Here is a 14,771-nt window from a genome sequence, read left to right on the forward strand (position 1 = left end):
ATGGATGCTGTGACCAATCAGAATGGACATTATGACCAATGAGAAATGTTGCTATGACCAATCAGAATGGACACTTTGACTAATCAGAATGGACATAATTAGAATGGCCTCTGTGACCAATCAGAAAAGAAACTGTGGCCAATGAGAATGGACACCAGTCATAACAGCTGCTATGGCTGTAGCAGTGTGTTCAGCCGAATATGAGCCCTGACTTGGGACAACATAATTGGGCCAAATTGGTCAATGCTGGCTGCATTGAGATGGGCTTGGGCCCAGTTGGAAGCACTTCCAGTCCTATTTAAATACCCCCAGCAAGGAGTGTCTTATAAGTTCAGTTCTTGAGACGGGACTCTGGGCATGCAAAGAAGGACCTTCGGAAAGCTGGAAGCTCTCACTAGCTTAATAGCCTGAGACTTTGAATCTTTGATTCTGAACCTTTCCTCCATTTCTTCATCTGTAAAATGGAGATAATAATAGTATACTGGGTGGGCCAGTATATGTAAAATACTTAGATCAGTTCCTGGCACACATGAGGTGCTAAACAAATGAATAATTAAATAACTAACTGATAAGTGATTGCTGTTAGTATTTATTAAAGCCTGGGAGTTGGATGGATAAATTTGGGGGATATCAAGATTGCCTTGACCTTGACCATTTCTGCAGACTCACCTCCATCGAGCTCCACCTGAATCCACATAGTATACTCGAAGACAACCTGGCAGAGAGGGCTGGCTCCTGATTTGGACAGGCCAGAGCACCCAATCACATTGAGTCTCTTCATCTTGTCTCGAATTGTCACTTGCTTCTGAGCTGTCACATGCCACTCACTAGTTGTGCACTCAGCAAACACAGTGAATTCCCCAGGGGATGTGAATTGGTGGATCACTTTTCTGGACAAACTGCCGGAAACAGAAACGTTACCAGTGTTGGGAATGTGCAAACACATGCATTCACACATGTGTGCACAACTGCAGTCACCCACCCCACACCTTTTCTGCACTGTGAAGATAAACAGGTGAAGAAAAAGATGCTACAAACCAAGCTCTCAGTGCTTGCAAAGGTGACAAGGAGACATCCTGGAGCAAGTGAGAGTGGAAGAAATAGCACTGACCAACCAGGGAGTTGAATATTTGGCTACAAGTCAGTTTTCTGCCATTTATTCCTTCTGTGGCTCACATAAATCTCTTTTCTGGGTCTTCTTGCTTCATCTGTAAAATACTGTGCCCTAGCCTACTTTCTGAGCCTTATTTCCCCCATCTGTGAAATGGGGTCAGATTCCAAACATACCAAAATTATGGGTTTGTTTTGCCTCTCATTTTCCCAAGGGGACTAATTAAAAATCTCGAAGATCATCTGCAAAGATGCACATGACCTCCTCTCCTGACCATCTCCCCATCTTCTGTCATACTCCTCTAACTGTATGTTCACTGAGACCATCTTTTCAATTTCTAGAATATGCCACCTCTTGCTCACCCCAAGGCCTGCAAGTGCACTGGTCTTTGCTCACACTCCTGTTCCTCCTTTGGTTCTCAGCTTAAACATCACTTCCTCAGGGAAGCCTTCCTTAGGTTCCCTTTACTGCCGTAGCTTTGCTGCTTCTCCTAAGTGATACTCATGCCTTGTGTGCTTGCTTATTCCCTGTCATTCTTCCTTGCTAGACTGTTAGCACAGTGTCTGTCTAGCTCTCTCTTATATACCTGGCACCTAGCACATAGTTAGTGCTTGAGAAATTGTTGGCAAATGAGTGTATTTGTGAAAAAGCTTAGAAAACAATAACCTGATTCTTGGTGCCAACCAAAATGGAGTGAGCCCACCATAGCATATTTCCTCTATTGATCACAACTAAATACCTAGACAGAACTAAAAAAGAAACTACCTGAGGACTCAAAAGTAAAAAAACAAACAGAAATAGCAGGCAGATTGGTGTTTCTCCCATGAAGATGGGAGTTTCCTGTTTTGTCTCTTTTTTAAAAAATCTCCTTTATCTCTTGGCTTTGTCCCCAGAGTAGTAGCCTGAGTCATGGAACTGCACAGTGAGTAAATAAAACAAAACCCCCAAAAGAAATACCCTCTGTTTAGCCAGAGAACCAAGAAAAGGGATCCAGTCAGTGAGCCTGAGAATAGAGAGGAAATACCCATTTTTGTTTTGTGCTGTTTCTCTTTTATTTTCTTCTCCTGGCCCTGCACCAGGCTCTGCTCTCTCGAAGCTACACACACCATGTGGGGTGATGCAGACATCTAAATCCCACTAAAAAATTCATAGCAGAATAGAGACCACAGAGGAAAGAGTCTGTGAACCTGATGACAGAGCAAGAGAAATCCAATCTGAAGAACAGAGAGGAAAAAGATTAAAATTTAAAAATGAACAGAGCATCAATAATCTGTGTAATAATATAAAAATGGAAAACTTGTCATTTGAGCACCACTGAGAAGGGAGATTGGTGTAGAAAAATGTATTTGAAGAAATAATAACTGAAAATTTCCCAAATGTGACAAAACACATAGAAATTCAAAAAGCACTGTGATTCCCTAAAAGGGAAAAACAAAACAAAACGCATTAAAACCATACCCAGCCCTAGGTGGCTTGGCTCAGTGGATAGAGTGTCAGCCTGTGGACTGAAGGGTCCTGGGTTTGATTCCAGTCAAGGGCACATGCTTGGGTTGCAGGCTTGATCCCCAGTAGGGGACATGCAGGAGGCAGCCAATCAATGATTCTCATCATTAATGTTTCTATTTCTCTTTCCCTCTCCCTTCCTCTCTGAAATCAATAAAGATATATTTTTAAAAGAATAAAAATAAAACCACACCCACATACATAATAACCAAACTGCTTAAAATAAAAAAATCTTAAAATCAGCGTGAACATTATATATGGAGAAACTGATGATTTAAATGATTATAGCTTTCTCCTCAGAAACCACAGAGGTCAGAAGACAGTGAACAATATCTTTAGAGTGTTGAAAGAAAAGAATTGTCAACACATAATTCTATATCCAGCAAAAATATCTTCCAGGAATTAAAGCAATATAAAGATAATCTCAGCAGTAAAGAAACTCTCTAAGAATTTGTTGCAAGGAAATTGACTTAAAAGAAATGGTGAAGGAAAAATATCTTCAGATGAGGATTAACAACAACAACAACAACAAAAAGTTTTTCCAGTTGAAGGGAGATTATACCAGGGAAATTTGAGACTTCAGGAATGAAGGGAGAGCACAAGGAATGGCCATCTTGGTAACTGCATAGACTTTTTTCCTCCTAAGTTCTTTATAATATGTATGATTGTTGAAAGAGGTTTCAATGTATGTAGATGTCCTACATGTGACAATTATAATGTAAACTTAGGCAGGCAAATGGACCTATATGCTTGTAGTGGTATAATAGTAACTCTAAGTAGACTGTGAAAGGTTAGACATGTATCCAGAAATTCCCAAAGTATCTACTAAAAAAAAAAAAGTAATACAAAGAGATATAACATAAAATAAAACAAAAACACACAAACAAACAGTAGTTACGTTAAAATGGAATACTAAAAATATTCAGTAATCAAAAAGCAGTCAAGAAAGGAGAGGAACCAGGGGTGGGGAATAAACAGAGGGGGCAAACAGAAAACAAATACCAAAATAATAGATCTAAATTCAACTAAATCAATAATTACATTAATTGTAAATGCTCTAAACATACCATATGGGATATTAAAAAACCAAGATTCAGCCATATACTGTCTATAAGAAACCCACTATAAATATAATGATATAGATAGGTAAAAAAAAATAAAAGGATGGAAGAAAGATCTACCAGCCAACACTAATCAGAAGAATGCTGCAGTGGGTATTGTTAATATCAGATAATGCAGATTTTAGAACAAGAAAATGCTAACTCTTTGTGGATATGTGAAGGGTGGTTTTGAATAGCAAAATCCAGCCAGTTTTTCAGTGATCTGTCTGGAAAAAGTAATTTGTTAAGTTTTTTTAAAACTCTGGTACCAACTGAAATTGTCCAGGACTAAAAAGCAGAGAAATTGATTTTTTCCCCTCTGATTTCTCTCCCAATGGTCTCACCTAAAGGAGAACCCTACAAAGTGGTTTTAGAAACTGCTGCCAGCATATGGAAGATATGCTTGGAATACAAAGAGAGGGAGACAAGAACTCAAAACTTTGTGTTATAATCCTATGGATTTGTGCAATTCCACTCTTAGGTATAAACCCAACAGAAATGTGTTTGATGTGCACCAAAGACAAGCACTACTACACTGTTCATCGCTGCACAATTTATAATACTCCAAGTGGGAAATCACTCAAAATGCCTACCAGTGCTAGAATGGACAGGCAAATTGAGATATATTCACACAATGAGATGCTATCCAGCAATAATAAAAAAGGAATTCTAATTATACACAACAGTAAGGAATAATATAAAAAACACACTACTGAACTGAAGTCAGACACAAAAGAGAATATACAATCCTTTATAAGATTCCATTTATATAAGTTTCAAATACAGGTCACACTATTCGATGATGTTAGAATCCTTGGAGGGCATGGGTCGGGGGGCGGGGAGACGGTTTCTGGGAGACTGGCCATGTTTTGTTTCTTGATTTAGGTGCTGGTTCATTGTGTAAAAATTAATTGCTCCGTATCTTTTGGGGCACTTTCCTGTACATGTATTATGCTTAAATAGAATGTTTAAAAATTGGTTCAAGACTGACATTCACTGATTTGTATATACTACTTTGATGGTTGATGTTAATGGGATGCAACTTAAAAAGAAAGTGGAGAAGAAAGCTCACATTTTTTGTCATTTTTTATAATTTCCAATTGTAAGAACACCATAATCTGTGTCATTTTATTTATGTCACTCACAAATTGCCAGCCAGCTTGGTGGATGAGGCCATCTGACCAAATCGGGCAGTGTGATGGAATGGAAAGGGTAGGAAACTAGAAATGAGATCTCCTAGGGCTCCTAGGGTTACCTGTAAAACCTAATGACTCAATTAACCTCTCTGAGCCTCAGTGCCCTTGTCTATAAAATGAGGTGAGAGCTATTCCTGGCTGGGTTGTAAAGTTCAAATGAGGCCATGGCTGAATAAGTATCTGGCATATAATCGTCTCATATATTGTAGCTTTTTGTATAATAGGATGATATTTATGCACTTAGCCTATTAAATAAAATTAGTATATACTTTCATGTAATATTAATATAATAGTAACAATTACCTGCTTTTTAGAATCAACTCTGTACCAGTTATTCTTTGTAGTCCCATTTACTCTTAAAGTTACCCAGTGAGTATTAGTTGACACTGGCAATACTAATAATCACAGAGCTTGTAACTCCATGGCCTAAAGATTCCTGTGTATCCTTTGTAGTGGATGTGGTGGCATGTCACCCAGATTCCACCCTTCAAGACCGAGGCCTGCACCACCACCACCCCCGCCCAGCATCCTGGCGTGATAGCGGCTGAGAGCTCACAGCTGAACCACCTCCAGGAATTCTTAGCCAAAGTGAGCCGCCTGTCCCAAGGTGACATCCCCTCCTCAGGGACATCCTGAATCCAGTGGCTGTTCAATGTCAGTGGGGCCTGTGCTGTTACTGCATCTCACCCTGCCCTGTCTTAGTATCCCCCAGGAAACCTGCACTCCAAATCAGAGCCTAAAAATGCTCCTAAAAACAGTGTCTTTATACTGGCAGGTACCAAGGCTCTTCATCACCAGGCCTCTTTGAGTTTTCCATCTTTCATGTTCCCCACGTACCCCAGAACTCCCAGTATAATGAGGTGCTCGCAGTTACCCTCCAAATCCATGACTTCCCTTGCTCTACGGTCTCTGCGCCTGCCTCCTATTTCTGGTCCCCCACCAAGGACTTCGGCTCTACAGTCCTTTCTGACCAGGCTTTCACAGAGTTCTCTCTTCTGCGCCTCCCAGCAGCCTGTGTACATCCCAGTCACTCTAAGGCTTATCCTGGCTTGTGAAGGATCCATTTCCAGGGACGTCCCCCTCCAGACTTGGCTGTGCGGCTCTGAATAGACTAAGAATAACGGCAATCCCCAAATCTGTCAGTAGGTGGCGCTGCGTTACCTAATGCTAGACTTGGACAAATTTCACCTTATGCAAATTGTTCCATAAGGAACGTAATTTCAGAAATGTAGAAAGTTTTCCATTACAGAGAAACAAAACAGCCTGCCATGCAAATGTGCCCAAGACATGGGGAGTGCAAGGTGAGAAGGAGCTTCTCAAGGAGCAATTGTTTGGCTTTCATTATGCCTTTTCTATTAGAGGCTGTATTCTCCCCATTGGCTCATGTTATTTCTCTACGATGGAAATGGAGCCTCCATTTTAAGCAGAAGTAGGAGTCTATACAAACACATAAAAGAAAAACACAGTCACATCTACACAAAATATGTGACTTAAAATTCATGCCATTTTTCATTGTAAATTGAGTTCTGAGGCTGCTAAGACTGATTCGAAAGCACCAGAAATATATTTCCCAATCTTAATAAAAATAATAGAAGAAGGTGGGTGAGTTGTTTCAAGGTTTAACAAGTCTTTAAAGAAGAGGAAATTTGAGTATTTGGGTGGGGTGATGGCAGAAGATATTACCATCTATTCCTTTTAAAAGGGAAAAAAAAATGACAGTCACTTTCACTTAGAGTTAATGCCCAAGGGATTGCAAATGTAAAGCATCACTTATTGTTGTTTGACTTAGATTATGAAAAAATTTAATCACACACAGAATTCAGAGAGTAGTATGACAAACACCCTTGGACTCACCATCCAGAGTAGACAGATATTTGCATTTTGTTCCATTTGCTCCAGTTTTTAACTACTGTTTGTTTATTGCTAGAAGGTTCTTGTGTAACTGAAAGTCTTAGCAGGGCTACAGATAGTGCATTTTGACTTATGCCAAATTCAAGTTCTATAAAATGTGGGGATTAGGAATGTATAACTTAGCATTTGTTCTTTTATTGATGAAATAGTAGCAAATGGAAAGAAACCTACAGAAAATACCATGGTATTTGTATTACTTAAACATTTTTTCCCTAAGCATCTTCACGTGTAATTTCTCATTTTACTCCAAATCAAGGAGGCCATCAATATAAATGTGACACAACCTTTCTTGCTTTTTTAAATTTATTTCTTTATTGATTAAGGTGTCACATATTTGTCCTCATCCCCCCATTCCCATCTCACACCCCTCCCCACGGATGCCCCCACCCCCCTGTTGTCCTTAACCATTGGTTAGGCTCGTATGCATGCACACAAGTCCTTTGGTTGATCTCTCCCCCCTACCCTCACCCTCCTCTACCCTCCCTCTGAGGCCCGACAGTCCGATCAATGCCTCCTTGTTTCTGGGTCTGTTCTTCTTCATCAGTCTATGTTGTTCATCATTTCCCCTAGATGAGTGAGATCATGTGTTACTAGAGATATCCTACCTAATAATAGAGTAATATGCAAATTGACCATACCTTCGCTACACCCACAAGCCATGCCCACCAACCACGCCCACCAACCACACCCACCAGGAAACGGTTGCAGGGACGTTGGGGTGTGGCGGAGCACCAGCGGGGAGCCTGCACGGATTGCAGGCAATGACCAGGGGGTCGGCTCCTACGATCCGTAGCAGGGACGCTGGGTGCGGCCGAGCCCAAGGCTGGGAAAGCCTGGGGCGGAGGCTTTCCTGGCCTTGGGCACCAGTGGGGAGCCTGCATGGATCGCAGGCAACCACGGGGATCGGCTCCTACGATCCGTAGCAGGGAGGCTGGGGTGCAGCAGAGCCAAGGCCGCCGCCCGGGGCCAATCCCGGACCCTGAAAGAAGGCAGAAGGCGGTGGCCACAGCCAAGGCCTGGGTCCCTGGTGCCGGCAGAAAACTGGTGCCAGCAGCCAGGTGAATGAAGGTCTATTGCACGAATCTTCGTGCAAACGGGCTGCTAGTATACTTATAAGAACCGAATGTGAGACGAGCAATAATGGTCATGCTGACAGGCAAATGAATCAGTCTGTAGTGAGTTTCTTTCTGGACCAACAGTTCTTTTGAGACCCAATTTCAATGTCTACCAGTTCCTTATGTGTACATGTCGGCACTGACTTTTCAGCTCTGGATGGTGGACAAATGGTGGTAATGCAGGTCCGACTCCCTCTGGTTTGGTCTCGCCCAGACCCAGGGGCGCGGCTTCACCTGAACTCAGGGGCGTGTGGCCTCACCTGGACCTGGGACCCAACATCACCCGGGCCCCGGGGTGCATGGCCTCACCCGGACCCAGGTGCGTGCAGCCTCACCCGGTCCCGGGAACCAGCCTCACCCGGACCCAGGGGCGCGCAGCCTCACCCGGACCCGGGGGCACGCGGCCTCACCCGGGCCCGGGACCCAGCCTCATCTGGACCCAGTGGCGCGTGGCCTCTCCCGGACCCAGGGGCGCGGCCTCACCCGGACCCGGGACCCAGCTTCACCCAGACCCAGGGGCGTGTGGCCTCACCCAGACCCGGTATCCAGCTACACCCGGACCCAGGGGCACGCCACCTCGCCCAGACCCGGGGGCGCGCGGCCTCACCCGGACCCGGGACCCAGACTCACCCGGATCCAGGGGCGCATGGCTTCACCCGGACCCGGGATCCAGCTACACCCAGACCCAGGGGCGCATGGCCTCTCCCAGACCCAGGGGCACAGCCTCACCCGGACCCGGGATCCAGCTTCACCCAGACCCAGGGGTGCGCGGCCTCACCTGGACCCGGGACCCAGCCTCACCCGGATCCAGGGGCGCACAGCCTCACCCGGACCCGGGATCCAGCTACACCAGGACCCAGGGGCATGTGGCCTCACCCGGACCCAGGGGCGCATGGCCTCTCCCGGACCCTGGGGCGTGGCCTCACCCGGACCCAGGATCCAGCTTCACCCGGACCCAGGGGCGTGCGGCCTCGCCCGGACCCGGGACCCAGCCTCACCTGGACCCAGGGGCTCGCGGCCTCGCCCGGACATGGGGGCGCGCGACCTCACCCGGACCTGGGGGTGCACGTCCTCTCCTGGACCCAGGGGCGCGGCCTCACCCAGACCCGGGACCCAGCCTCACCCGGACCCAGGGGTGCGTGGCCTCTCCTGGACCCAGGGGCGTGGCCTCACCTGGACCCGGGACCCAGCCTCACTCGGACCCAGGGGCGCGTGGCCTCACCCGGACCCAGGGATGCATGGCCTCACCCAGACCCAGGGGCACGCAGCCTCGCCCGGACCCGGGACCCAGCCTCGCCCGAACCCAGGGGCGCGCGGCCTCACCCGGACCCGGAACCCAGCGGGGCTTCGTCTTCTTGATCCCAATTCCTGTCCGTCAATTCCCTCTCAGCAATTCCTTCGGCCATTTTTTCAAAGCTCTGGGGCAGCTGCCGCGGAACTCGCCGGGCGGCGGGCTCAGCGAAGCTCCGGTGCGCCTGGTGCACGGCGGCGGGCTGGTCCGAGGTCGCTGCGGCGGCACTTGTGTCTGCAGCGGCGACCAGTCGCCGGGCGAGCGCACCTGGATCCGGGACCCAGCGGGTCCTCGTCTTCCCGATCCCAACTCCCATCGGTCAATTCCTTCTCAGCAATTCCTCCGGCCATTTTCTCAAAGTTCCGGGGCGGCTGCCGCGGAACTCGCTAGGCGGTGGGCTCGGCGAGGCTCTGGTGCGCGGTGGCAGGCTGGTCCGATGTCGCTGCGACAGCGCTCAGGTCTGCAGCGGCGGCCGGTTGCCGGGCGTATGCACCTGGCCGCTTCTGGGGCACAGAGATTCTCGAATGACTCAGAGGTCAGCAAGCGTGGAGTCTCCCACCCCATGACCGCCAGGGGCTCGTCTGTCCGTGCTCCTAAGCGAGCGGAGCCGTCCCCTCAGCCAGAGACCGCTGGGGGAACTGCACCGAGCACGTTCCAGGCTGCCATTGTGTCGCCAGAGCCGTAGTTCTTAAAGTGTGATCTTTGGCTCATCGGCATCAGCATCATCCCGCGTCCCCCTCTCTTTCTTTCTTTTTTTTATTCTTTTTTTAAAAAATATATTTTATTGATTTTTTTACAGAGAGGAAGGGAGAGGGATAGAGAGCTAGAAACATCAATGAAAGAGAAACATCGACCAGCTGCCTCCTGCACACCCCTCACAGGGGATGTGCCCGCAACAAATGTACATGCCCTTGACCGGAATCGAACCTGGGACCTTTCAGTCCACAGACCGATGCTCTATCCACTGAGCCAAACTGGTTTTGGTGTCCCCCTCTCTTTTATTCTAGCCGTAGAGCATCCGCCCAGCCAGCCCTCTGGTGGTTCTGGATGGTGTCTGCTCTGTTCTCCAGCCGCAGTTTCAAAATTGTTGTGGTAGGCAACAACCAGGCGTCTGCCCTATGCCGCCATCTTGGTCCTCCAGAAGATTCTTAAGTAACCTTATAAATGTGGTTCTGAACACTGTGTCGTCCATTAGTTTACTTTCCTTCATCCCTTCTATTCGTGACCTGCTTCGGTGTTTCCACATTTTGGCTGCCTCCCTATGTTGATGGAATGGCTTTGTGTGGTCAGTGACCTATAGGGGCCGGTAGCTCAGCTTCCCCAATCTCCCTAGGTGGTCGCTCTTGGTACCCTCCTTTGTGGGCTGAGTGCAAAGTCTTGGTGTTGTTAAGCCTTGATTGCTGTTGGTACCCTGGGAGGATTTGACCTCCAGGCCAATTGGCTGTGAGGATCAGCTGTGTCTACGCCGGGAGACAGCCTTATTCAACTAGACTTGCAAAATTGTAAAAGCCTCTGTGCTCAGCTTGGATGGGGCGGAGTTTCAGGGTGGAGCCTACAGCCTTGGCTTCCCATCAGCCCCGCCCTATGAGGTTCCTGGGTCTCAGTGTCCCTCTGTACTCCCTGCAAACACCTCTGAGAGAAAAGCGCCCCAGAGTTTCGCCCGCTGCCAAACAGTCTAGTCTCTCTCCCAATGAATCTGGATTCCCAGATTCTTGCCCGGAACTGGGTTTCAGTGTAGTCGGAACTGGGGCTCAGCTCAGTCTGGCGCTTTTGTCTCCTTCCCATCAGGGCAATTCAGCGGCACAGTCAACAGACCATCCTCTGCGTGCATTCCCGTGCGCACCTCTGGTGCTCTGCCTTTTGCCACTCCTCTGCATTTCCGCCTTACAGCCCAGATTCCCCCAGTATGAGCCTGGCTTCCCAGGGTCTCGCTCGGAACTGGGGTTCAGTGCAGTCAGAACTGGGGTTCAGCACGGTCCAGAACTTTTGTCTCCTTCCCGCTAGGGCAATTCAGCGGCACAGGCAACAGTCCGTCCTCTGCGCACATTCATGTGCGCGCCTCCGGAGCTCTGCCTTTCGCCGCTCCTCTGTGTTTCCGCCTTACAGCCCAGATTCCCCCAGTATGAGCCTGGCTTCCCAGGGTCTCGCCCAGAACTGGGGTTCAGTGCAGTCGGAGCTGGGGTTCAGCGCAATCTGGAGCTTTTATCTCCTTCCCGCTAGAGAACGCTGGCCAGGCACCCAGCCGCCCCGTCCTCTCCGGCTCCGTTCTCCCTGCACGCACGCGTGCTCGTGTCTCCGCCCATGTCTCCATACCTCAGGCTTTTACGGCTCCTCTGATTTTCCTTGTGGTTTTCTCTTTCCTTCTAGTTGTGGGCATTTCAGTCAGCCAGCTTTCCTGTGGTTCTGGATGATGTCCGTTTTGACTTTTAGTTGTATTTTTGAAATTGTTGTGCCAGGCTGTAGGTTAGGTGTTTAACCTATGCCACCATCTTGGTTTCTCCTCACAACCTTTCTTACTTTATTGAAGTCTTCATTTCCAGTGCCATCACCTCTAATCTCAGAGTGGGCATCCCTTTTTATGTGCCATTTCTGTGACCACCCTTAAAACAAAACAAAACAAAACAAAACTGATCCTGGATTCCTTCCTTTCTTTCATGTAGCTGAACTGAGGTCCGTTCAAGGCCAGACAGTCCTGGGATTCCACCATAGACAGTCACCTGTTACTATTTAACACAATGTTTGGATTATAGCAGTTGTCCAATAAATGTTTACTGGGTGAAACAAAAGGTAAATACCTGGACACTTTGAACAGTCCCAGGTGATCTGTAGGGTCCACTTAGATTTGTGTATTTTTAATGTAAACATTTCCTTTTTTGTTGCTTTATTCATTGTAGCTTTAGAGTAGTGGAAAGATCATAGACTTTATAGTAAAACCAATCTAATCCCCCTCCTGGCTGTGATATTACTATGGGATTTGGAGCTATTTAACTTCATGCACCCTTATATATCTTGTGGATAGCGCAAACAATTTTATATTTAATCCTATAGGTTTGGAAATAGATATTATAAGAGGGAGTGTGAATGAATGGAGGGTTATACAGTGGGTATTCAATGAAGCAGGAATTCAAATTCAGATTTTTCTGGTTTTACAACCTGTGTTCTTTTTATACCACCCATTTTAATTTTTATCTTGATTTGTTCCTTTTTATGTCATAAATATAGTATATATACTAGAGGCCTGGTGCATGAATTCGTGCATGGGTGGGGTCCAGCCGGCCTGCCCCAATGGGGACCAATGGGTGCTGGGCTGGCGGAGGCGGAGGGGCTGCAGGAGGTTCGCTAGCTGGCCCTGCTCCCAATCGGGGAGCCAAGCCAGCCAGAGGGGGTCGACAGGAGGTTGACCGGCCCTGCCCCGATGGGGGGGCCAATCAGGGGCAGGGCTGGCAGGGGGGGCTGCGGGAGGTTGGCTGGCCGCAGTGGGCATCAGAGCGACTGGTTGTTCCAGTTATTCCGGTCATTCTGGCATTCCAGTTGCTGGCTTTATATATATAGATAGATATCTCTATATATAAAAGGCTAATATGTAAAGTGTCCCCTCGGGAGTTTGACTGGAGACTGGCAGTTTGATCACTTGCTGTGATGTGCACTGACCACCAGGGGGCAGCACTGAATGAAGGAAGGCTCCTGACAGCAGCCAGAAGGCCCCGATCGGCCCTGATCATCAGCCAGGCCTAGGGACCCTACCTGTGCATGAATTTCATGCACCGGGTCTCTAGTGTATGTGTGTGTGTGTGTGTGTGTGTGTGTGTGTATACTAGAGGCCCGGTGCAAGAAATTCGTGCACAGGGGGTGTGTCCCTCAGCCCAGCCTGCATCCTCTCCAATATAGGACCCCTCGAGGGATGTCCAACTGCTTGGTGGGATCATGCCTAAACGGGCAGTCGGACATCCCTCTCACAATCCAGGACTGCTGGCTCCCAACTGCTTGCCTGCCTGCCTTCCTGATTGCCCCTAATTACTTCTGCCTGCCAGCCTGATCACCCCCTAACCACTCCCCTGCCAGCCTGATTGATGCCTAACTGCTCCCCTGCCAGCCTGATTGCCCCTGACTGCCCTCCCCTGCAGGCCTGGTCCCTCCCAACTGCCCTCCCCTGCAGGCTTGATTGCCCAAAACTGCCCTCCCAGGTCCCTCCCAATGGCCCTCCCCTGCTGGCCATCTTGTGGCTGCCATCTTGTGTCCACATGGGGGCAGCCATCTTGTGTGCTGGAGTGATGGTCAATTTGTATATTACTCATTTATTAGATAGGATAGAGGCCTGGTGCACGGGTGGGGGTCGGCTGGTTTGTCCTGAAGTGTGTCCCAGATCAGGGTGAGGGTTCCCTTGGGGTATGGGGCGGCCTGGGCGAGGGGCCTGTGGTGGTTTGCAGGCCGGCCACGCCCCCCTGGTGACCCAAGCGGAGGCCTTGGGATCTGGGATTTATTTATCTTCTATAATTGAAACTTTGTAGCCTTGAGCGGAGCCAAGCCTCCTGCTTGCTCCATGGCCACAGCCATTTTTGTTGGGATTTATCTATCTTCTATAATTGAAACTTTGTAGCCTTGAGTGGAGCCAAGCCTCCTGCTCTCTCCATGGCTGCAGCCATCTTGGTTGGGTTAATTTGCATACTCTCTCCTGATTGGCTGGTGGGCGTGGCTTGTGGATGTAGTGGAGTGATGGTTAATTTGCATCTTACTCTTTTATTAGATAAGATATATATATATGACAGTGAAGGAAACAGAAACCCAAGGCTGGGGATTGTTTCTGGGTCTGACACATTAGCAGTTCCTGGGATTAGAACCCCAGCCTCAGACACCACTGTGTTTGGCACAATGCCTGAGACGTCAAAGCATTGCTGAATTTGAGACCTGCACTCACTGGAGCAGCTTCGGGCTGTGGACAGGGCTGGCCCTCTATTTGCCTCACTGCAACTAGTGCTTTTGGGAATGCTGGCACTCACGGGGCCAGAATTGGGGATTAGAAGAGAGGCTTTTGGGCCTCTGTGCTTTCCCGGGGAGTCCATGTTGAACTGGGGTCCCTGTAAGGAGCCTCAGAATCCAAAGAGCACCTAGATTTTCTGAAACAGTCTGGGGCACCCTCCTGCTGGGGCATCGGAGCTTACCAGGTAGGACTTTGAAATATTATGAGTTGGGTCTAGCTACTATCAGGTTGGGGAGGTAACTGTTTCCTGGAGGATGTGTGTGGGGGGGTGGGGTGGGAGGTCGGGGGGTAGTGCTCTCAGGCCCAGATACCATGACTGTATAACCCACCAAGGACCTCAGAGGCTGAGCTCCGTTCAAGGCTAGACAGTCCTGATTGCATCACAGCGTTGTGTGGCTTGGTCAACACCCCTGTACCTTTGTTAAAACAAGATAATGATTATCTAGCTCAGCATCATCCAATGCAAATAGTATGAGCCACATGTGTAATTTTAAATTTTCTAATAGCCACACTGAAAAAGGTAAGAAACAGGTGAAATTAATTTTAATTTATTTTCTTTAACCCAA

General features: G+C 48.1%; 1 protein-coding gene across 1 annotated transcript in view; it reads right to left on the reverse strand.

Annotated features, from left to right (window-relative positions):
- The window catches only part of LOC307092479 (polycystin-1-like protein 2), a gene marked incomplete at both ends in the record, with an annotated part of 78,534 nt that overhangs the window by 53,809 nt on the left and 9,954 nt on the right, over positions 1–14,771 (reverse strand). The window contains 1 exon segment of the mRNA XM_079759759.1: positions 670–890. Within this exon segment, the coding sequence (XP_079615885.1) occupies positions 670–890 (221 nt within the window).

Source organism: Cnephaeus nilssonii, assembly GCF_951640355.1.
Source record: "Cnephaeus nilssonii genome assembly, chromosome: 20".
Lineage (NCBI taxonomy): Eukaryota > Metazoa > Chordata > Mammalia > Chiroptera > Vespertilionidae > Cnephaeus > Cnephaeus nilssonii.